The sequence below is a fragment of the Solanum tuberosum genome, unplaced genomic scaffold, assembly GCF_000226075.1.
Source record: "Solanum tuberosum cultivar DM 1-3 516 R44 unplaced genomic scaffold, SolTub_3.0 scf00284, whole genome shotgun sequence".
Lineage (NCBI taxonomy): Eukaryota > Viridiplantae > Streptophyta > Magnoliopsida > Solanales > Solanaceae > Solanum > Solanum tuberosum.
In genome coordinates, this window is record NW_006239212.1 from 557560 (window position 1) to 580691 (window position 23132).

Below are 23132 nucleotides of genomic sequence, written 5' to 3' on the forward strand. Positions count from 1 at the left end.
TGGAGTTTGATGGATTATCTTAGTTACTTTGGGTTGGGAGCCCGGTTTTCTTCTTTCTCAGTAGACTTAGCCTTGCTGTGTACCTGTCGGGCTTATGGGGGTTCGTTCAGGTTTTATTTGAGCTTGCACACGAGTGTACATTCTGGGCATATGGGATCCAGTTAGGTTTAGTTTAGTGTACTTAGTTTGATTCTGGTATGCTCGTGTGCTTTCTTTTCATTATCCTACTTTGACCTCTCTGTGTCTAGATTCTATCATTTCTTATTGTTTTTACCCTTTTTGCTCAGTCGGCCTATGATGCCTGCTGAGTACCTGTTGTGTTGGTACTCATGCTACGCTCTGTCATCTATTTTGTGATGCAGGTCCCAGTACCAGTTACCAGCGGTGATTAGTTCCAGCCTTTTTTTGCAGTTGTGATTCGGAGACGAGGGCGAGCACTTGGCGTTTTGGGGTTTGTTTTGTCTCCTTCTTTTGTTTTAGCTAGTCTTGTTGCCTTTGAGACACGCTCTGTTGTGGTCCACTTTTGGGACTTGTACTCTTTATTAGATAGCTCTGTACTAGTGACTTCCAGGTTCTGGGAGGGATTTCTGTATATATTTATTTTGGGTTGCTTCCGCCTTGTTATCCTTGTTTAGATTATTGTTTTTCGCTAGTTTCTACCCTTTTTGCTCATTGCTTGATGTTCTGGGTTACGGGTTGGCTTACCTACTGGTAGGATATTGTAGGTGCCATCATGACTCGAGAAATCGGGTCGTGACACTTCGTCTTCCGCTTCTGCTTCTTCTTCTTCTTAATTGATTTCTTTTTCGTTCTTGATGGGTACCTCCTCTGTTTTCCTGATTACTATTGGATTTTCTCTTGGTTTGTTGCCCAACAGTTTCGGACGTTCTTGTTGGCAGAAAGATTTGGAAATGGCACATCCGAGATGTGTACCAAAATCACAATCAGTACAATAATACAACCAGTTATTAAGATCTACAATGTCGCGACAGAGATCACAGACAAAAATGTTGCTTCCATCATCAGCATCATCATAAAAAGGGGATTCGAATATGAGCTCAAGTTCATGATGATGGCGCTGGGGAAGGACAACAGTTTGGGGCAAAAGGGCGCAGTGCATGTGGACATCAAATTCACAACAGGCACAGCTAAAGCTACAACCATTGCCAGCAGAGCCACAAGCCTTGCAAGTATAGGAACTATTCGAGTAAGTTGGAGTTGGGAGAAGGGTCAAGTGGTGGGAAGGATGAGATGAATGATCGAGAAAACGCGGAGCATTGAGGCAGTTTTCATGGAGGAAATATTGGCAGGTATTGCAGCCATAGAAAGTAGTAGTAATATTTGGTTGCTCACAAGCATTGCAAGTGAGTGTTTCAGATGGATTGACAATTAGTTTCAAGAAGTGGGGATGGCTGAAGTGTTGTTTACCTTGACATGTCCGTTTCTCCCTTCCCATTTTTTCTCGTAACTGTTATGAAGCAAGGAGTTAGTGTAGTATTAGCTATAGAATCTGTTAGTATGTGTCAGTAACAAATTCAGTTAGTAAAAGTAGTTACAACTAACCATAGTTAAGTTAAGTCTACCAGTCTAGTTAAATGCTTTAATGTGATGTATTATAAATAGAATAGATACTACCAAAGATGTATATTGATTCAATTTTAGTTCTGTAGCTCAATATAGATTTGTTTCTCTCTTCTTCCTCAATTAGTGAATCTCCATTACTGATTCTAACATGGTATCAGAGCACGAGGTATCACTCTGAGTATCTCTCTGTTTTCAGTGCAGCAATAGGCTCGTGAAGGAGTAGTGTGCATTGTCCCAGAAACAGTGAAGATCAGAGTTCATTCGAGTTTTTTGCAATGGTGGATGCAGCTGCCATTAATTCAGTTATAGGACCTTTTTCAGGAACTGCGGGAGCTCATACAAGAGTCTATGCTCATCATCCTCTTCATTTGCAGGCATGTGATACTCCAAGTAGTTCCTTGGTCTCAATTCAACTCACTGAATCTGAAAATTATTCTTTATGGAGTAGATCTATGAAGATTGAACTACTAGGAAAAGGGAAGTTAGGTTTCATTACTGGTCAGTATTCAAAGGATAAGTTTGCTGTCTTATTACATGATCTTTGGGAAAAATGTAATGCCATAGTCCTGTCATGGATTGTGATCTCTGTAAGCAGGGAACTGTTAAGTGGAATAGTCTATGCTAGTAGTGCTCAGCAAGTAGGGACTGACTTGAAAGAGAGATTTGACAAAGTAGATGGCTCTAGGATCTTCTATTTACACAAGAAGATTGCTACACTTAGTCAAGGAATGTTGTCTGTGTCTAGCTATTTCTCCAAACTCAAGGAATTGTGGATGGAATTTGACTCTCTTATGCCATGTCCTGGTTGCGCCTGTGAAGTTTCTAAGACTTATGCAGCTCATTTTGAGTACCAGAGATTGATGCAGTTTCTCTTAGGGCTAAATGAGTCTTATAATCAGTGTAGAAGTCAGATTATGATGCAGGATCTAGCACCTTGTGTGAACAAGGCTTACTCTCTGGTTATGGCAGAGGAAAGCCAGAGGATACTTGGTAAATCCAATGTTGTAAATGCTGATAATCACGATTTGGTGAATGATGCCATGGCATTCTTCAGCAATAATAAGAGTCATGTACCTAGATCAGGCTCTAGTTCATACTCGGGACCTAATCCTTCTTCAGGATCTGGTTCTAGATCTTATCAAAGATCTACCAAAGATCTTTATTGTGACTACCGCAATTGGAAAGGTCACATCAGAGCTACTTGTTATAAACTTCATGGTTATCCTCCTGTCTGGAAGGGTAAGAAGAGAACACCACCTGGATCTATTCCTGCAGCTAATCTTGTAGGTGCTAATGCTGGTACTATTTAGCTGAGGCAGTATTCAGCAAATACTGGTCAATGATCAACTTCAAGTGCTCTTGGAATGTCTCACAGTGGTAGTTTCTCTCCTACTACCTCTTTTGCTCTTATGTCTAATAGGCAGTCTCCACTAGCTCATTTTGACCCACAGGTTCAGCAGCATCCTCACTTCTCTCCACAACAGTATCAACAACTTCTACACATGTTGGATCAAGAGAATGAGAAAGCAAAGGCAAACACCAACTGTGACAATCTGATGGCATCAGGTAGGATGCATTCTGTTAATAATAATAAATGGATTATTGACTCTAGAGCTTCTCAACATATGGTACATAATGAGAATTTGATCACACCACAAGTCTCTTTACAGAATAATTCATGTAACAAAGTTCATCTACCCACTGGTGCACTTGCTCGTGTTACTCACATTGGTTCTTCTCAGGTCCTTGGAGGGACTGAGATTTCCAATGTTTTGCATATTCCTGCCTTCCATTACAATTTGTTGTCAGTATCTAAACTAACAAAGGAGCTCAACTGTTGTGTCCTAATCTATCCTAATTTTTGTGTCTTTCAGGACCTCTCAAATGGGACTGTGAGAGGGACTGGCAGATTGGAGAATGATTTGTATGTTGTGCATGCTGATAGTCAGCTGATCTCATGAGATTCATTGAAGTCTACACAGGATTCAGTTCATGTAGCTAATGCAGTTTCTTCTTCTCAGTCTTGTAGCTTAGATATGTCTCTTTGGCATCAGAGACTAGGTCATGTGCCTGTTTCTACTATCAGAAAACTTAGTTGTTTCAAACCTTTTTCATCTAGTTCTTCTACCATTTGTACTGTATGTCCATTGGCTAAGCAAGCCAGACTCTCATTTCCTTTGAGCAACACTACTACTACTGCATGTTTTCACTTATTACATGTTGATGTTTGGGGTCCCTATAGAGTTCCTACTCATGATAATAAAAGGTATTTTCTTACTTTGGTTGATGATTTCTCGAGATATACATGGCTCTTCCTGCTAAATTTTAAGGCTGAAGTTATTGTTGCTTTAACTCAGTTCTTTGCAATGGTGAAAAATGTATTTTCAACTCAGATCAAAGTGCTTAGATCTGACAATGGGTATGAGTTCTTCAACTCACAGGTCACTACTTTACTGCATACTCTAGGTATTATCCATCAGCGTTCATGTACCTATACTCCTCAGCAGAATGACGTTGTGGAAAGGAAGCACAGACACATCTTAGATATGGCTCAGTCACTAAGATTCCAGGCTGGTCTTCCCCTTCGTTTTTGGGGTGAATGTGTTAACACTGGTGTTTATCTAATAAATCGACTCCCATCTCCTGTGCTGCAAGGACAAACTCCTCATGATTTGTTGTATAAAGGTCCCCTTGTACTTGATCATTTAAGGGTGTTTAAATGTCGTGTTTTTGCCACTGAGGTAAGGAAAGTTGACAGGTTTTCTCCTAGGTCTGTTCCTGCTGTGTTTGTTGGTTATTCTACTCTCCAAAAAGGGTACAAGCGTTATGATTTAGCTACCAAAGACTTCTTTATCAGCAGAGATGTGGTGTTTAAAGAGGCAGTCTTCCCCTTCAAGCATATGAGCTCTGCTTGCCCCCCTTTATTTCCTGTTCTGCAGTTCCTTGAAGAGACTCCACTGTTGGTTTCTGATCCCAGTCCTGTTGAGAACACTGCTGCTTCTAGTTCATCTGTAAGTGGATTTGATTTTCCTGCTGACTCTTCTCTTGATGCTGGGAATGTATTAGGTGATCCTTGTTCTGCTTCTTTGACACCCTGTGAGACTGTTCCATTGAGAAGGTCTGCTCGATCCACTAAGCCTCATATATGGATGCAAGATTTCTTAACAGCTCAGCCTAAAGCCTCCTGCAAGTATCCTGTCTCCAATCATATCTCTTATGCTCATCTCACTGCTTCCTATGGTGCAGCATTAACTGCTTACTCCAGTATTTCTGAGCCTACTTCTTTTGAGGAAGCTGTAGTCCAACCTAAGTGGGTAGAGGCCATGCAAGCTGAAATTTCTGCTTTGGAGGATAATCATACTTGGAGCATCACTGAGCTACCTCCTGGCAAGCAACCTATTGGTTGTAAGTGGGTGTTCAAGGTAAAGCACTTAGCCTCAGGAGCTGTTGAGAGATACAAAGCCAGACTAGTTGCTAAGGGGTTTAATCAGAAGGAGGGCCTGGATTACACTGAGACTTTTTCTCCTGTGGCAAAGATGGTTACTGTTAGATCTGTACTAGTTGTGGCTGCTACTAAACACTAGTTGGTTTTTCAAATGGATGTGCACAATGCTTTCTTGCAAGGTGATCTCCCTGAGGATGTTTATATGGTTGTGCCTCCGGGTTTTTGCAGACAGGAGGGGTCTAACAAAATTTGCAAACTGCACAAATCTCTCTATTGGCTCAAACAAGCACCTAGGCAATGGAATTTGAAGTTAACTGAAGCATTAGTTCAGTTGGGATTTGTTCAAAGCCATTATGATTACTCATTGTTTACTAGAACAATGGGAAAAGAATTGGTGGTGGTTCTTGTGTATGTAGATGATCTTCTAGTAACTGGTAGCTGTAACAGCTTGATTGAACAGACTAGAAATGATCTGAAACTTAAGTTTAAGATGAAAGATTTGGGAGAACTGAAGTTTTTTCTTGGCATTGAGTTTGCTAGAACCAAGGAGAGGTATGTGATGAATCAACTCAAGTATGCTTTGGAACTAATCTCTGAAATGGGATTGAGTGGTGCAAAACCAGTTCATGCACCAATGGATCCTAATGTAAGACTGACATCTATTGAGTATGATAAACATGTACATAGATCAGAAGTTACTCCAATAGATAAACCTTTGAAGGATATTGGAAGATATCAAAGGTTAGTGAGAAGGCTATTATATTTAACAACGACCAGAATAGACATATCTTTTGCAGTACAAGTCTTGAGCCAGTATATGCATGCCCCAAAAGAGTCTCACATGGAAGTAACTCTTAGAGTAGTTAAATACATTAAAACATCTCCTGGTCTAGGTTTGTTTATGCCTGCTCAAAGCTCAGAATTACTTACTGCTTACTGTGACTCTGATTGGGGTACTTGTCTACAAACAAGAAGGTCTGTAACAGGTTACTTGGTGAAGTTTGGAGATGCACTCATATCATGGAAATCTAAGAAACAAGAGACAGTAGCAAGGAGTTCTGCTGAAGCTGAATTCAGGAGTATGACATCAACAGTAGCAGAGATCACTTGGCTTATTGGTCTATATAAGGAGCTAGGGGTTAACATCAAGCAGCCAGTTCAACTCTATTGTGATAGTAAGGCTGTAATCCAAATTGCATCCAATCCTATTTTTCATGAAAGGACGAAGCATTTTGACATTGATTGTCACTTTGTCAGAGAAAAACTACAACAAAAAATGATCAAGACTAATCATGTATCAACAAGATATCAATTGGCAGACCTACTTACTAAAGGCTTATGGAAAGCAACACATCTACATCTAATGTCCAAGCTGGGGGTAAAAGATTTATTTCAGCCACCAGCTTGAGGAAAGGTGTTATGAAGAAAGGAGTTAGTGTAGTATTAGCTATAGAATCTGTTAGTATGTGTCAGTAATAGATTCAGTTAGTAAAAGTAGTTACAACTAACCATAGTTAAGTTAAGTCTACCAGTCTAGTTAAATGCGTTAATGTGATGTATTATAAATAGAATAGATACTACCAAAGATGTATATTGATTCAATTTTAGTTTTGTAGCTCAATATAGATTTGTTTCTCTCTTCTTCCTCAATTAGTGAATCTCCATTACTGATTCTAACAGTAACTTTAAATTGTTGATGCACTTATCAACAACTGGACATGAAAATATTAGAGATCTAGCAAGTTCAATGACCAAACTATAGCTAATTGGTATATATAGCTACCATACTTAATTAGTACTCCCTCTATCCCTAATTACTTGTCCACTTTTCCTTTTTAGTTGTCCCTAATTACCTGTCCATTTTGACAAATCAAGAAAGGACTAAACTTTTTTTCTCTATTATACCCTCAATTTTATTACTTTGAAAAATGTAGTAACTTTTTGAAAATCTTAAATTTTTAATTCATCCACTTCATAATTAATAAGGGTAAAATGATAAACTCACCATATCAATTATTGTTTTCTTAATAGGGGTATCGCTTCAAAAGTATACAAATAATTAGGGACAGAGGAGTAGTAATAAGTTGGCAATGCATGCAACAACTAAGTGGCATTCATTTTTCTTGATCTCTTCAATATTGTAAGTTGTCTGGGACAACAATTTGGCCAATTGTAACTAAAAAAAAAGTTTAATTAGCACATTGACACAGCTACGTACTAATTAAAATGGGGAGCATCGTAGCATTTTTCAAAGCCAGCGAGGACGAAAAAAGAAACTTGAGAAGTCAACTGTATTATGTTCATAGATGTTACAAAAGAATCCACTATTGACATTTTCTCTTTGCAAGTTCATATTCCCATCATTCATTATCATACCGTTGACTATTGACTAATAATTCATCTTATTCTGAGTTTTGATTATTGCAACTAGCTTGCCAAACCAGCGGACATTTATTAAAAATTAAAAAATCACAAATAGGGATAAGAACAAGCAAATGTGACTAGATCTTACCGGATGTTCCTGGGTACATTAGTTGGTCATTTATTTGGTTCGGATTCATTGAAATTAACACAGATGGAAATTTCATATCGAATTCAGAGTTAAGAGGGTTTAAAGGTATTGCAAGAGATGATAAGGGGAGGTGGGTAGGAGAATTCATCGGGTGCAGAAAAGTAATCCTATTGATTTTGGGTGGCAATTAAGTGCTTCTTGTAATTTCATAGATATATTAGAATTAACTAGGTCGATAAAAACTGAGATAAATAATGTGAGGTTAATGCACGCATTGAGGGAAATATCAAGAATGGAGCTTTGGAAAGTAGTATTCCTTTTCTTTTCTTCTTTTTTTTAAAGCAGTAATTCTTCTGATTACTAATGCTCATCGAATTCGACGATCAATAGTCATACAGAGATGTTCTTGGGTACATTAGTTGGTCATTTATTCGGTTCGGATCCATTAAAATCAACACGGATGTAAGTTTCATATCGAAGTCAGAGTTGACAGGGTTTAAAGGTATTGCAAGAGATGATAAGGGGAGGTAGCCGGTCGGAGAATTCATCGGGTGACTAGGTGTGGTAACGACATCTTGCCTTACAATAGAACTGTGATTTATATATGACGGGCTTGTCCTAACAAATAACTACAACTTGAAGAAAGTCATCATCGAGACAGACTCAACTGATTCCTTGATGCTGCTGAGTATGGGAGACATTGTCGATAGTCATCCTGATCACGGCCTGATAGAGGAGTGTTGACGTCTTCTATTCGAACTTGGAATCTCCATAATGCATAATCTGAGTGGAAATAATAAATGTGCAGATCACCTAACAAAACTAAGAAAAATACATCACGAAGAAGACCGGGTAATACTACATTCCATGCACAACAACTTCTAGCTAGCGGGCGTGGCTCACATATATAGCATACCCATACCCATAACATGTACGGTGGTAGTTTAGTGTATATACCATACAAAAAAATGAAAGTGTAATCATTTGTAAATGTTAAAAACAATGTAATGATATCGAAAAGGTTTTTGTTAATTAATATCCGAAGATGTTATAAATATCATTTTGGTAATTTCACAATCAGTGACTATCACTGCAGAAACATAGAATGTAAGATCAACCTTGTTGCTTTGTTTATAGATGGGAAATGTTAGTATTTTTTGTTTATTGCTTTTATTGTGTATTTGTTTGTATAGTGCCTTCGAAAATATTTGTGGTTTAGCAAAATTATTACACTTGACATTTGACTTTAAAGTATATAGAAACAAACAAGAGATTTATTTTATTTATGTACTCAAAAACTGAAATACAAACACATATTAACCGAAAACAAATCGAAATTACTAGAATACTTGAGATGCATACAAGTGTTGGAAACACAACCATTACAAACAAAATAACACATAGAGTGATCCAGTACGGAAAGAGTTTAAATTTTGTTTTCCGAAGAAGAAAAGGAAACCTTTAATAATAACGATGACGGAACATATTGGCCATAGTTTGGGCGTTCATATATGCCATTTGAGTTTGAAAATTAAGCCTTGCCTGTTGACCTTGAGCTTTGATCGTCAGCATCAACAATTTCAGCTCATCACTCATATTCTCGTAATCCTCCTCCTCTTCTTCTTCTTCTTCGTTCTCAAGGTTTGAACCATCTTCCTTTTTAACTGTAGCGCATTTCAGGTGCGTGCCAAATTTACACTCGCCACAATAATAAAGCCATTTGCTATCATTGCAAAGTCCACAACAAACCTCACAAAAGATATTCACATATTCGTCACTTGAAAAAGGCCATTGATATTGGATTGCAAGAGAGTGTTGATGATCCTCACGAGTCACAGTTTCAGGCCAAGATGTAGCACATATAGCATGGAGACTAAAGTTGCACTTGAGGCATTCGTAGACAAAGGATTTTGGTTCTTCACCACAAGCATTGCAACCAAAACACATGGAGTCTCGTTGGGGTAAAGTAGGGTACAAAGTGAGAGGGTGATTAGGATGGGAATCGTGTTGTAGTTTTTTTGGTAACTCGAAGCACTATATGTGGAGTGTAAATTCACAATTTCGTTTTGTGCATTTGTAAGCAGTGCCACAAAGTTTATCCTCACAACCTGAGCAGAGTATCTCCTCTGTTTCTTGAACTTCAGAGAGTTCCAAGGCATGGGAGTGGCTAAAATGCTTCATTTTTTTGACTTCATTCGTCACACCTCCATCTTCTTCTTCCTCCTTGTCCTCGTCCTCGACCTCTTCGTTTTGATTGGTTTCTGTTGGAATGTATGCGTCCACGAATATAAATGGGACCAGGTCCTCAACACAGTTACAATAACAGACAGTAAAGTAAATACTGAAAGTAAAGTTTGCACCAACAAATTTACATGGAAACCTCCTTGCTCAAGGGAGTAAAACCACGACCTGACTTGCCAGGACTTTTCAAACTGCTTTCACTAATCTTCTCCAAGCAAAAGTAAAAGCGAGTTTACAAAATGAGATTAGCCTGCTAATCTCCATACTAGGCAATACCTCCTATCACTTAGCTGAGCCAGAGCAGATACAACACTGCCCACTATACTAATCCTAACCGATTAATATAGACTTTTAGAGTAAGAAACTAAGTAACCCTTAACCTAGTTCGTACAATGATTCACACAAGTTTGAAATGTTTCTTTCAACAAGTGAAACGAATCCTACAATATAAGAACTATTACAAGCAAACAAGTACAGCTGGTACAAAAAGCAATGGAAGCACTTCTATCAGGTCCCTTGCTGTTCTTGAAGCTTGAAAGTGTCTCTCTTTGAATGAATGAATGAATAATGTTGTTTGTTGTTTGATATATACTATGAATAGTTATTACCCTACATACAAACAACCTCGTCGCTTTTGATTGGTGAAGTATTCTGCAGCTTCACCAACTCCCTGACACGGACAACTTTTACAGCTGTACAACACTTTGACAACTGGACGAGTATTCATACTCTGCAAAGGATTAAGTCCCTGCACTTGTGAGGAGATCATCAAAACATCTAGAAGCATAAGCACTTATCAATTTCCCCTTTTTTGATGATGACAAACAACCTGCATAACTCATCTCATAATTCATTCAAATAGTAGTATGGGAACTGGTATTCCCCTTTAATGAGTTCCCCCTTAATCAATAACTGGTTTTCCTCATTAATCCCTTAGCCAATTGTACACAAAAACTTCCCCCTTTTGAGATCATTGAAAAGGTGAAGCAGTAAACATATCCAAGTTAAAATGTAAGGCAAGGAAGAATTCAGGGCATCAAGCCACACAGAACATGCGTATGAGAGCAATAAGAGATCATAATCACACAGGAATAGGGCACAAAAGAGAGAGAGAGCATTATATCACATATACTGACCACTGTCATTCAATCAAAACATAAAGCCACATAAGAATTCAGACTACAAGAGTGAACAAAACGAAAGGAGTTATAAGGGAGACACATTTAGGACGGAGAAGGAAGGGGAGAGAGGGTGCGCATAAACAACAACATGCGCGTTCATTTGCATCTTCATGAGCCTTGATGATCTGCCTATTGAGGTCATTAACCTCCTCACTGAGTGAGACATTTGTCTTCAGCAGTAGTACATTTTCATCCCTCAATTTTTGCAGCACCTCCTCATTAGCATGATTGGTACCAGGTCCCCCAGATATTGCCTTTTGAAGTTCAGACTTGAGTTTAGCAATTTCAACCTCTTTGTCATTCAGAAGATGTGTGAGATCATCCATTTCCCGTTTAAGAGTAGCCTGTTGTTCCAGAACCGCTGCTACCTGAGACCTACTCTTAGCTGGTCCCTCCATGCACTCACATTCCAGTAGAGTGGACTTAGTGAGCATCTGTTTGGTGGTACCTGGTACCCCTTTTCCTAATGGTACCTCAAAATGTTTGAAGACAGGGTTCAGCTAGTACCCATATGGAATGCCATGCCTAGCCTGTTTCCAAGTTATAACTCTGTGCATGTGCTCCAACATGATGGAAAGAAGATTGATTTCTTCAAGTTCAACCAGCTTCTCCATAAGAAATAAGTCAGCAGCAGATGCCACTGTACGTTTTTCAGTCCTAGGCACCAGCACTTTGTTAACGAACTCGAACACCAACTGATATTCCCCTTTAAGAAGCTTATTGGGCAGCCCTGCACGCTTAATTTCTCCTCGCTTGGTGGCAAGCTTGGTGAATTCCCCAGATGGTTTACAACCTTTAATGGTTCTAACTCCTTTTACAGGCACCCCAAGAATGATCCCCAGAGTTTTCTCATCCAAGCATATTTCAATGTCCTTGATAATGGTTGTGATTCCTCCATCTTCCAGCAGTTCCATATTGTAGAAAAAAACACGCACCTTAGGTTCATGTAAATACGGAGCTGGTGGTTCAAATTGATGACTCCATTTTTGAATGGTGACAGCATCAAACAAAGTTGCCATACCAAACTTTGTTACAATGTCAGTGTCAAAGACTCTGCCATTTAACACTTTTTGGTGTTCCATTTTTGCTATTCTTTCCTCCCTCGTCATCTCCTCTTCTTCTTTTTGAGTTTGAACCCTGGGATCAGGTCCTTTTACGGGTTGTGTATCCACACTCTTTTTCATTCCTTCCTTCTTTACATAAATTTTTTGTTTTGTCATTTTTTCCTTCTTTGCTGTAGACTTTCTTGCCCTTTTTTGCGTTCCTTTCGATTTCACCCTTTCCTCCTCAGCTTCCCTCTTTCGTTTTGCCACAGCCCTAACAATATCATCAGATTGGGTCTCACTATCATCAACAGGCACAGAGGTAGATGTGGGTTCTACAGTCAGTGATCCCACTTGTCTTATTTTCCTTATTCTCTCAATTTGAGCAACATTTGTCTCCATAGCGCTTCCTAGAACCTTTTGAGTCACACTTCTCTTTCCATACCTTTTCCTTTCACCCTTTAGGTGAGTTTTGGCAAGCTTTCCCTTTCCCTTTCTTTTTCTCTCCTCTGCGCTATCAGTGCGTGTGGCAGGATATACATCTTTAGGCAATATTTTGACAGTTTCCAACTCATTACCCCTAATTTGTGAGGGGTTTGTTCCTCACACACCATTATTTCTCCATCTTAGTTAAGGCTCTTCTTCTTCCTCCTCATCATCCTCAACACCCAATGAAATTGGAGTTTGGTCAAACACAGGTTGACTTCCGTGTGAGACCTGATACGGTGACCTGAGTTCTTGGTCCAACAATCTGGGTTGAGTATCCTCTCTTAGTGAGGCTAGACTTTGAACAGCCACTAGTTCTGCCCCTGTTGTTAGTATACACGAGTCCGGACCCCTTCCTTCTGGCAGATCTCCTTCAAACAACCTTTCAGATATGGTAGACGACACAGCCATGGACCCAACCTCTGTTTCTTCAGAGAAAGGTTCAGCACTGGGTTTCGCCACAGATTGAGCCTCTGAACTCCGAGATTTTTCATCGGACAACACTAGGGTGGGGGAACAGACCAAGACTTTGTCAGAATGAGAAACAGGGGAGGCCACGACTTCGGTCTGAGGAGTGATGGACTCAACCATTTCACCACCCCCACAGACTGGAGTTGAGGGAGATTCATCAGGGATAGGGATGGAGAAGTCGAATGAACTAGGGTTTTCAACTTCTTGGGAGAGTGGGGTCTTTAAGGAATGATTATAGTTAGGCATTGTTGGAAGAACTGGACAACAAATTTTGAGAGAGAATTAGTGAATCTTCAAGAAAATGTGTAGAAGAACAATGAATTTTGATTCACTTAGTTAGGGATTTTATAAAGAAAAGTTAGAAGAGTATCGGGTCCCCAACAGTGGCGACTGGTGGATTTAAAAATGAAAAGTTTCTTGAAATTGACACGATGAATGAGGTACAGACACGTGGAAGTGACGTTGACAGTTAAGACAGTGTAACATAAGTAATACTAACCTCATGAGGACCAGGTCCCCTTCTTACTTTGCAACCCTGCCTAGTATGATTAAATCATTCCTTCAGCTAGACATATCATGAGTGCATACCTGCATTAAAGTACCTAAAATGAATCTTTTTATGACCTACATTAAAACAAGTATAGATACATGCCTTCCTTAGCATAGTCAGCAAGAAGGAAATTTGTACAATATTGTGAAGGAATCATGTATTTTTGTGCATCTTCAGCCTTATCCTGTTTTTGATGAAGGATTCTTTGCTTAGAGCCTTTGTAAAGATATCAGCCAGTTGATCTTCAATCTTGCAGAACCTCATCACTACATTTTGCTTTTCAACATTATCTCTTAGAAAGTGATGCCTCACATTTATGTGCTTTGTTCTTTTGTGCTGGACAGGATTTTTGGCCATGTTCATGGCACTAGTGTTATCACAAATAAGAAGAATAGTGTCTGTGAGTACACCAAAATCTTCCAACTGCTGCTTAATCCATAGTAGTTGTACACAACATGATGCAACAGCCACGTACTCTGCCTCTGCAGTAGACAATGCCACAGAATTCTGCTTCTTTGTTCCCCATGAAATCAAAGTTGATCCTAGGAAGTGTGCTACCCGATGTGCTTTTTCAATCAACCAGAAAACCTGCATAATCAGCATCAGAATAACCTATAAGATCAAAAGAGTCACAAGTAGGTAGAAGAGGACCTGGTCCTGAGTTCCCTTCAAGTATCTCAGGATACGTTTGGCTGCCTTCAGGTGAGACTCCTTTGGTGCTGCTTGAAGTCTTGCACACATCCCTACGTTGAACACGATGTCTGGCCTGCTTGCAATCAAGTATAGAAATGATCATATGATTCCAATGTACATGGTTTGATTTACCTCCACACCATATTCATCTACATCAAGTTTTACACTTGTGCCTATGAGTGTATCTAGCACTTTTGCATCGAGCAGATTGAATTTCTTGAGCAGCTCTTTGATGTACTTCTCTTGGCAAATTGAAGTGCGTTGAGAGGATTGTTTAATCTGCAAGCGTAGAAAGAAAGTGAGTTCCCCCATCATGCTCATTTCAAACTCACTACTCATCAAATCAGCGAACTCTTTGCAAAGTGAGTCTGAAGTGGCTCTAAATATGATGTCATCCACATATACCTGCACAATTAACAATTCATTACCTCTGGATTTTAAGAACAAGGTATTATTAATTTTACCTCTTTTGAACCCATTGGTGAGAAGAAACTTTGACAGGCGTTCATACCAAACTCTGGGAGCCTGTTTTAACCCATACAAAACCTTGTCTAATTTCAGTACATGATCGGGCAGGTTTGCATCTTCAAAGCTTGGAGGCTGCTTGACATATACTTCTTCTTTCAGGTTCCTATTCAAGAAGGCACTCTTGACATCCATTTGAAACAATTTGAATTCCATGTGAGCAGCAAATGTTATCAAGATTCTGATGGCTTCCATTCTAGACACGGGAGCAAAGGTCTCATCATAATCAATTCCCTCTTCTTGATTGTAACCCTGTACCACAAGTCTTGACTTATTTCTAGTAATGATCCCATGCTCATCAAGTTTATTTCTGAAGACCCATCTGGTCCCAATAATGGTTCTGTCAAGTGGTCTAGGGACCAGGTACCACACCTTGTGTCTCTCAAACTAATGAAGCTCCTCCTGCATTGAAGTTACCCAGTCTACATCCTTCAAGGCTTCCTTGATGTTTTTGGGTTTAATTGATAATATGAATACTGAATGTGTTACTAGATTTCTTGATTTAGACCTAGTTTGAATCCCTGAGTCAAGTGGAGAGATGAGATTGTCTAGTGAATGTGAAGATTGATGTTTCCATATAGACTTTCTGGTAATCTCTTCTTCTCTGTCAGCATCAGAATCACCTTCATCTTCTTCAAGATTTTGAGACAATGTTTTCTGTGAAGGACCTAAGGGACCAGGTCCTCCTGAGTGTTCTGTGTCCTTCTCTTTTATACCCTGATCAACATGTTGTTTGTTCATCACCTTCTAGAACTCGTAGTCCTCACTGTTCTCATTCATTATACCAGATTCATCAAACTTGACACGCACATTTTTTTTCAACATACAGAGTTCTTTTGTTGAACACCATGTACGCCTTGCTTGTAGATGAGTACCCAACAAACACACCCTCATCACTCCTAGGATCAAACATTTGCACCCAAATGGTTTAAGATGCGCAATTGAAGGTTTTTTGTCATATAACAGCTCATAGGGGTTTTTTTTATGGCAGATCTGATAAGACATATGTTTGTCACATAGCATGTTGTATTAACTGCTTCAGCCCAAAAGTTCATTGCAAGTCCTAAATCAATCAACATAGTTCTAGTGATCTCCACCAAAGTTCTGTTCTTTCTTTCAACGACTCCATTTTGCTGAGGAGTTCTCGGTGCTGAGAAGTTGTGATTGATTCCATTTTCTGCACATAAACCTTCAAGTTGAGAGTTCTCAAACTATGTACCATGACCAGATTTAAAACTGGCTATCTTGCAATTTATCTTCAATTGAATAACTTTGACAAAGGTGATCAGTTGTCCAACTGTCTCATCTTTTGTCCGCAGGAACATGTTCCAAATAAACCTGGAAAAATCATCAACAATGACGAGAATATATTTCTTACCTCATCTGCTTTAGATTCTGACAGGTCCACATAAGTCTATGTGGAGCAGCTCCAGAGGTCTCGTTGTACTGATTCCCTTCTTAGCTTTGAATGATGAGTTAGTCTGATTCCCTTTAGCACAGGCATCACATACTTTATCATTTGAAAACTTCAATTTAGGCAGTCCGTGGACCAGGTCCCCTACAACAAGTTTGTTCAGCAAAAAAGTACTCACATGACCCAGTCGTCGATGCCATAAATTTGCATCGTCGATTTGGACACTTAGACATGACAGGTCATCTCCCTCAATATAGTCCAGATTTGCAACATACATAAATTTGACTCTTGTCGTAGACATGATAACCCTTTTGGTAATGCAGTTTGTAACCAAACATTTATCGGCCATGAACTTGAATTCATTCCCTTTGTCACAGATTTGTGAAATACTTAAAAGATTGTATTTCAGACCCTCCACATAGTGTACATTGTTTATAGAATTATCAGCAGATCTCCCTATTCTGCCAATACCAAGAATAAAACCACCAAATGACACACCACCACCATGTGTGCTTTCAAAGAGAGGAAGTTTGAAGTATCTCCGGTCATATGCCTTAAAGCATCCACTGTCCATGTACCAGCAATGACTCATTCCTCTCTTCTGCATAAGAATCACTTGTTAGATTTAGGATCCCACTTCAAACGGAGTTTCCAATAATTATCAAAAAGGCTTAATAAGAAACCTTCTTATCCAGGGGGGCAAAGTGTTCTTACTGAAACGATAGTGGAGACCAGGTCCCTTGTGTTCCCTTTTATCATTGTTTTCAGAAAAATTTCACATGTTTTTCCTTTGCGTTTCTCAGATTCTCACATTTTTCTTTTAGATGACCATTACGCCCACAGTGAGTGCACAACAAATTGTCAGATACAGACACATATTTGCTATGAGGGTTATAGGGAGGTTCTATTGGTCTACAACCCAGCCCTTTCTTTCCATTGAAACTCTGATTAGACAGGTTAGATAGGATCTTAGAGGAATCGGTCCACATTAGAGAGTGGCTTAGCTCCTCCTTGATTCTTCTTAGATCCTTTCTCAATTGAGAATTAGTTTCAAGTGAAGCAACTAGCTTATACTCAGAAATTTTAAGCTTTTCTTCCAATTCTTCCTCAAAGCTACTAAGCTTTCTCTTTCCACCCACTGAAGTGCCAGGATCCTTCTCAGGAGTTATATTACTGGCTTCTAGAGTACCTAACCTTAAACTCATTTCATAAACTTGAGACATGAGAGCTGAATTCTCACCCTCTTACAAACTTAATTTTTCATTCAACATTAAGTTTTCAGTGGTTCGTTCATCAACGGAATCAATAAGCAGGGCAGCAAGTTTCCTCAATTTTTCAACAGGAAAAGTATCTAGATCATCCTTAAGATCAAAGAGAGTTACCTTATATGGATCTTCATCATCATCGAATTTAACCATCAAGGAGAAAATGGAGTTGAAAATACTTTCATCATCTTCAATTGCCATCATTGAAACATCATCATGGCTTTCTGCATCTTCTTCTGACTCACTTGAATCATCTCCCCATACAACAAAGGCTTTTCTTACCAACTGATCAGCATGAGTCTTCCTCCGAGCATTGTCGAGGACCAGGTCCCTCTTGCGAGGTCTGGCGTCATGAGTTTCCTGCTTTTGACTGAGGCAGTCTCTCATGAAGTGACCAAGCTTGCCACATTTATGGCAGAGATCATTTGCAGTAGTTATTCTGGCAGAGGTTTTCTTTTGGAAGCCTCCATGCTTCTTTATGATTTTCTGAAATCTTCTAGTTACATGGGCCATCTCATCCACTTCTTCAGTTGACTCAGTTTGAGATGTTCTCAAGGCAATGGACTTCTCCTTCTTTCCTTCCTTTACTGTCGTTCCCTATTTCTTGTTTAGCTCGTATGTCTGAAAGTTCCCAATCAGTTCATCCATGGGAAAAGTCATCAGGTCCTTAGCTTTAGTTATGGCATCCACCTTGCTTTCCCAATATTTAGGAAGGACCTTGAGAGTCTTGCGAACTTGCTTGCTGATAGGGATAGGCTCACTCAGGCAAAGATAGTTTCACCCTCTTTCATAACAAAATTTTCATAAGTTTCTATATATATTGATTTGGCCCTCTAAGTTTTTACTGTTACAAGAGTAACATTTATGACATAGTCTTTATCCATAATATCATAATCAATTAGATAATTAACGGGTCACTTTGTAACTTACAGATGAATATGTTCACTTTATAACTCTTTAGCTTGCAATTAAGTTATGAGGTGAAAATGTTGTGAAAATATTTTAATTACTTAATAGTTAACTTATTAGATATTTATAACATTTTTAATTATGATAGAGGTAAAATGGTATTTTAACTTTTAGTTTTGTGGCTTTCCATTTTTAGTATAATACTAGATATGGGAACGTGCGTTGCACGTTTATCCCAAAATATTTCATATAAATTTTGTATTGCAAAATCCATCATTATTTCGATATGAACTACATATATTTTCCTAATAAAAATAATATACCTTTAACTATAAAATTGACTAAAGTGCATAATGTAGAATTTGGTGAACAATATGCAAATTTTCTTATGAGTTGTGTTAAAGGTGTGCACCTGACCATTCTTCACCTAAGGTGGCTTTGCTATTATTTTTCTTCTTCATATTATCAGCAGTGGCGGAGCCACCTTATTGCTAGGGGGTTCATCCGAACCCTTTTCGGCGGAAAATTATATTATTTATACATGGTTAAAATATTTTTTTAGGTATATATAGTAGATATCGAACCCCCTTCGGCTACTTCATGTGTCTATTTCTTTAGATTTTGAACCCACTTATTGAAAATTCTGGCTCCGCCACTGAATCACTATGTGTTGCTTCTTTGAGACCAATTCCAAACCACACCTACTATAATTCTAAAACCAGTTCTTGTTGCTTTGTAAGTAGGACAAAGCTACTTTAATTTGTTTCTTAATTTGAAGTGTTGCATGGACGACGTTAATCTCTCAAACTTGTTTGTCTGATTTTTACTTAATATAAAGTTTAAGAAAATAAAGAAGATTTTTAAATTTTGAACTTAAACTAATTAAAGATATGTCAAAAATGTATTACAATATCCTTTAATTTTATCGTCTTAAACATGTCACAGAAATTTAGAATTAAAGAATTACCAAAAATAAGAAAAAGACATTCTTTTTTTAAAAAACCAAACAAAAACAAAAACTATATATACATGCAAATTGAAAAGGAAAGAGTAGAAATATTCACCAAACTTTTCTTTAAAATCAACTTAATTATATTATACTAAAACTTAACTAGATCCCTCGACATTTTACTCATAAACAAAGGCTTCAAGCTCATCATTGTAATATACTCCCTCCGTCTCAATTTATGTAACACGTTTCATTTTTCGAGAGTCAAACAGTTTAAGTTTGACCGAGAATTTGCTTGTAGAATCTTCAAATTATTTAAAATGAAATTTATATCATTGTAAACTACATAAAAAGTAATATAAGTCCCAATAATTGATAATTCAAAATATTTAAAAGATATATGAAAAATTTACGATTAAAGATAGACTTGTTTGAATCACAAAGTCCGAAATGTGTCACATAAATTGAGATAAAGAGAGTAACTAATTTACACTTTTAAATAAGACGATTATGCTTGAATCAACAAGTACAAAGTAATAGTAATACAAAAGACGTGTTAGTCCTATTCGGCTTTACAGGTGGTCATTTAAAATATAAATAAGGGAAAAGGGCCTGATAGATCCCTCAACTTTGTCATTTGGAGCTGATATGCCCCTCGTTATAAAAGTGGCTCATATATACCCTTCTCGTTATACAAACGGCTCACACATACCCCTACCATTACAAAATTAGCTCACATAGATCCTTCATTTAACGGAAGTGAAAAAATTAGTTTTAAATTTTTATTTTTATTTTTATTTTCTTAAAAATTATTTAGGGGTATATATGATTCTTCTAGCAAAGTTCAAGGTATATTTTAATCTTTTTCATACATAAATTATTTTTTGACTTCTTTTATTATAATTATTTGAGTTTCTTATTCTTATTTTATTTTTTTTTCTTTCATTCCTTAGTGTAAAAAAAAATTTAACTATTTTTTTGTGGCTATATTATAATTTTAAACTTTTTTTTTTGTCTATATTGTAATTTAATTTTTGAATTTGAAGAAAAAAATTTGGTCTTCTAAATAAGTTTTACAAGAATATTAGTGAAACATAAATAAATTTTGACCATCAAAATAATAAATCTAAATTAGTCATTAAAACAAAAAAAAAGTAAAAAAAAAAATATGTTTGAGGAGGATTAAATATACTTATATGAGATTATATATTATTATTTTTTAAATAATAAAAAATTAAACTAAAATTAATTTTTTCATTTCCGTTAGAGAAAAAGGGTATATGTGAGCCATTTGTATATAAGTAGAGGTATATATGAGCCACTTTCATAACGAGTGGTATATCAGCTCTAAATTACAAAGTTGAGGGGTATATCATACCCTTGGGAGGACAAAAAAATGTAGGAAACTTGGAAGTCAACTGTGTATTCTGTTCATGGATGTTACGATAAAGTTGACTTTTTGATATTTTCAGCTTCATATTCCCATTATTCATATAGTCATACTGCTGACTTTTGACTCATCATTCATTTAACCTTTATTAATTTTAATTAATTTTCTGGACCTTGAAATTTTAGTTATTGCAACTAACTAAACTTGTAGTCTAGATCTTTAAGTCGAAAATTGCTTTCACATGAACTCTCCAATGTCTTGTTTCATCTGTTATTCAGGAAAAATTGCACATTCAATCATTTTGTTATAGGTCTATTGCAGTTTTAGTCCTTGCCTCAATTGTTGTGGACAAGGTAATATAACCTTATTAAATTTGTGGTTTTAAATTCTAATCTTATTAAATTATTAGATTCTAAATTGATAATTGTACACATACAATGAATTTTTAGGACAAATAATATTGAATTTTAATTTAGGAAAATGGGTCAAAAATACCTCTCAACTTTGGTTTATTAGTTGACTATGCCCTTACCGTTAAAATGAAGTTATTCTTACCCCTGCCGTTACTAATTTCATCATTTATGTCCCTATGTTGATGGAAATCCCCAAATTGACTTAAATTAACCTGAATTCTTTTAAATAACTCATTCCCCATTTTAAACCCATGCTCTGACCCGTCTAAAAACCTAACCCAATAAACATTTAACCTATTTTCCTTACCCATTCTTTCAAAAGATCTCAAATCCCACAAGAAACATTTACAAAGAGTGTTAATTATCTCTAATAAATATATTTAGCAATAAATAAACTATTGTCATTAAAGATCACTTTTAGTGATCCTAGCTTCTCATATTCATTTGTTTTTGTAGAAGTAATGGACAAAATAGTAATGATGGGTATCTTTCCTGAATTGCCTTATTAATTGTGTTATTAATATATAGTGCTAGTGAATTTATTAGTTCGACTCCCAATTGCTGTGCACAAAATCACCGTTTGAACACTGTTGCGATGATTTGGGTTCAGTAAAACGTAGCGTGCATAATTAAGCTGTGAAATTAATCTTATTATTCTCTACTGAAGTTCAAATGCTCCTATTGTAATTTTGTTCGTATTTTACTAATTTGTTTGTCGACCTATATTTTATTTGAATTATCAGGAATAATTAACATGCTTCCGCCCTTTCAACTACAATCACTAAGCAGGTTTCTAACCTTTGGATCTAAGGGTTGATAAAGGATATAACCAAATCATATCAAGCAACTTTTTCATAATTTACTTTTCTTTTTGTATACACTAAAATTTTGCCTGATTAATTAATTTACTTATTCAATTTCTCCTTTCGTTTACAAGCTCAATTTGATCAATAAGTTAAGTATTGTGATAGACGGATAAATATTATTTATTATGAAAGAGAAAAAACATAACCACAATAAAACATTTATTTTGCAATAAAAACAGAAGAAGGCCAAAGCGGAAGCATTAGATATATGTAATTGTGTGCCTAGATTAAGTCCAGCATAGCGCGTCTTCCTCGTGCGTCGATCTGAGCTGCAATTTGAGCTGCTATAAACCGGTCATGATCATCATTCACTGAATTTATCATTTCCACCGCCGCATTCACATGGGAATTCCGACTTGGATTTGAATTTGGATTTGGACGCTGCTGTTTGGGGAAAACACCGACTTCAGGACTAATTATCGCACAGTTCAAGTGTGAAGCGAAATCACACCCACCGCAATAGTAGAACCAGTTGTCATTGTTCATCATTACAGAGCAGATATCGCAAACATATTCGCTATCCTCAGGATAACCGTATTGGATCTCCAATTGATGCGGGAGTTTATCAACAAGTATGGAGCTAGGACAGGATGCACATTGCAAGTGTATATCAAAATCACAATCAACACAGTTATAGCAAAATCCATTTCCAACAGAGCCACAAGCATTGCAAATATAGGAACCACTCGCGTAAGACGGAATTTGGTGAAGGGTCAATGGGTGCAAAGGATGAGACGAGTGATTTAGAATACGCGGAGCATTAAAGCAGTTTTCATGGAGGAAATATTGGCAGGTGTTGCAGCCGTAGAAAGGCTTGTTACTATTGTTTGGTTTCTCACAAGCATTGCAAGTGAGAGTTTCAGTTGGATTCACAATTTGTTTCAAGACGTGTTGATGGCTGAAGTGTTGTTTACCCTCATTTGTACCCCCGTTCAGTCTTCCCATTGTGTTTTATTTTTTCCTTTGTAATTTTGTTGTGGTTCAGTCTTCCCATTGTGTTTTTTTTTGTTCTTTGTAATTTTGTTGTGCAATATAGTAGAGATACATTGGAGAGTTACGTAGCTGCATATTTATAGATATTTCAATTACACTATATGATACAATAACTTTGCGACGTTGTTTCGATTGGACGACTTTGCTTCGATGCATATTTCCTTTTTCTTTTACTAACGAATAAGTCGTTTCCGACATTAAC

General features: G+C 37.3%; 3 protein-coding genes, 1 long non-coding RNA gene and 1 pseudogene across 4 annotated transcripts in view; 1 reads left to right on the top strand and 4 right to left on the bottom strand.

The window, feature by feature from the left end:
- Positions 1–522, top strand: part of LOC107062957 (uncharacterized) — a 1863-nt gene extending 1341 nt beyond the window's left edge. Inside the window, exon 3 of the long non-coding RNA XR_001474991.1 lies at positions 363–522. This is a non-coding gene — a long non-coding RNA (uncharacterized lncRNA). The remainder of the gene's footprint in view (positions 1–362) is intronic.
- Positions 523–790: 268 nt separating this feature from the next.
- On the bottom strand, positions 791–1478 carry LOC102578819 (uncharacterized). The gene has a single exon (XM_015314266.1). It carries the CDS (start codon positions 1454–1456, stop codon positions 791–793), a length of 666 nt encoding a protein of 221 aa, XP_015169752.1. The 5' UTR covers positions 1457–1478.
- Positions 1479–9002: 7524 nt separating this feature from the next.
- Positions 9003–9722, bottom strand: LOC102579152 (uncharacterized; annotated as a pseudogene).
- A 7667-nt stretch (positions 9723–17389) lies between these two features.
- LOC107062961 (uncharacterized) lies at positions 17390–17923 on the bottom strand. The gene has a single exon (XM_015314267.1). The coding sequence runs from the start codon at positions 17921–17923 to the stop codon at positions 17390–17392; it is 534 nt and encodes a 177-aa protein (XP_015169753.1).
- Positions 17924–22090: 4167 nt separating this feature from the next.
- On the bottom strand, positions 22091–22905 carry LOC102579475 (uncharacterized). The gene has a single exon (XM_006359126.2). The coding sequence runs from the start codon at positions 22880–22882 to the stop codon at positions 22160–22162; it is 723 nt and encodes a 240-aa protein (XP_006359188.1). The 5' UTR covers positions 22883–22905; the 3' UTR covers positions 22091–22159.
- Positions 22906–23132: the final 227 nt, after the last annotated feature.

Coding starts and splice junctions, on each gene's coding strand:
- LOC102578819 (XM_015314266.1), bottom strand. CDS start 1,456: ATGGGAAGGGAGAAACGGACATGTCAAGGTAAACAACACTTCAGCCAT.
- LOC107062961 (XM_015314267.1), bottom strand. CDS start 17,923: ATGGCCCATGTAACTAGAAGATTTCAGAAAATCATAAAGAAGCATGGA.
- LOC102579475 (XM_006359126.2), bottom strand. CDS start 22,882: ATGGGAAGACTGAACGGGGGTACAAATGAGGGTAAACAACACTTCAGC.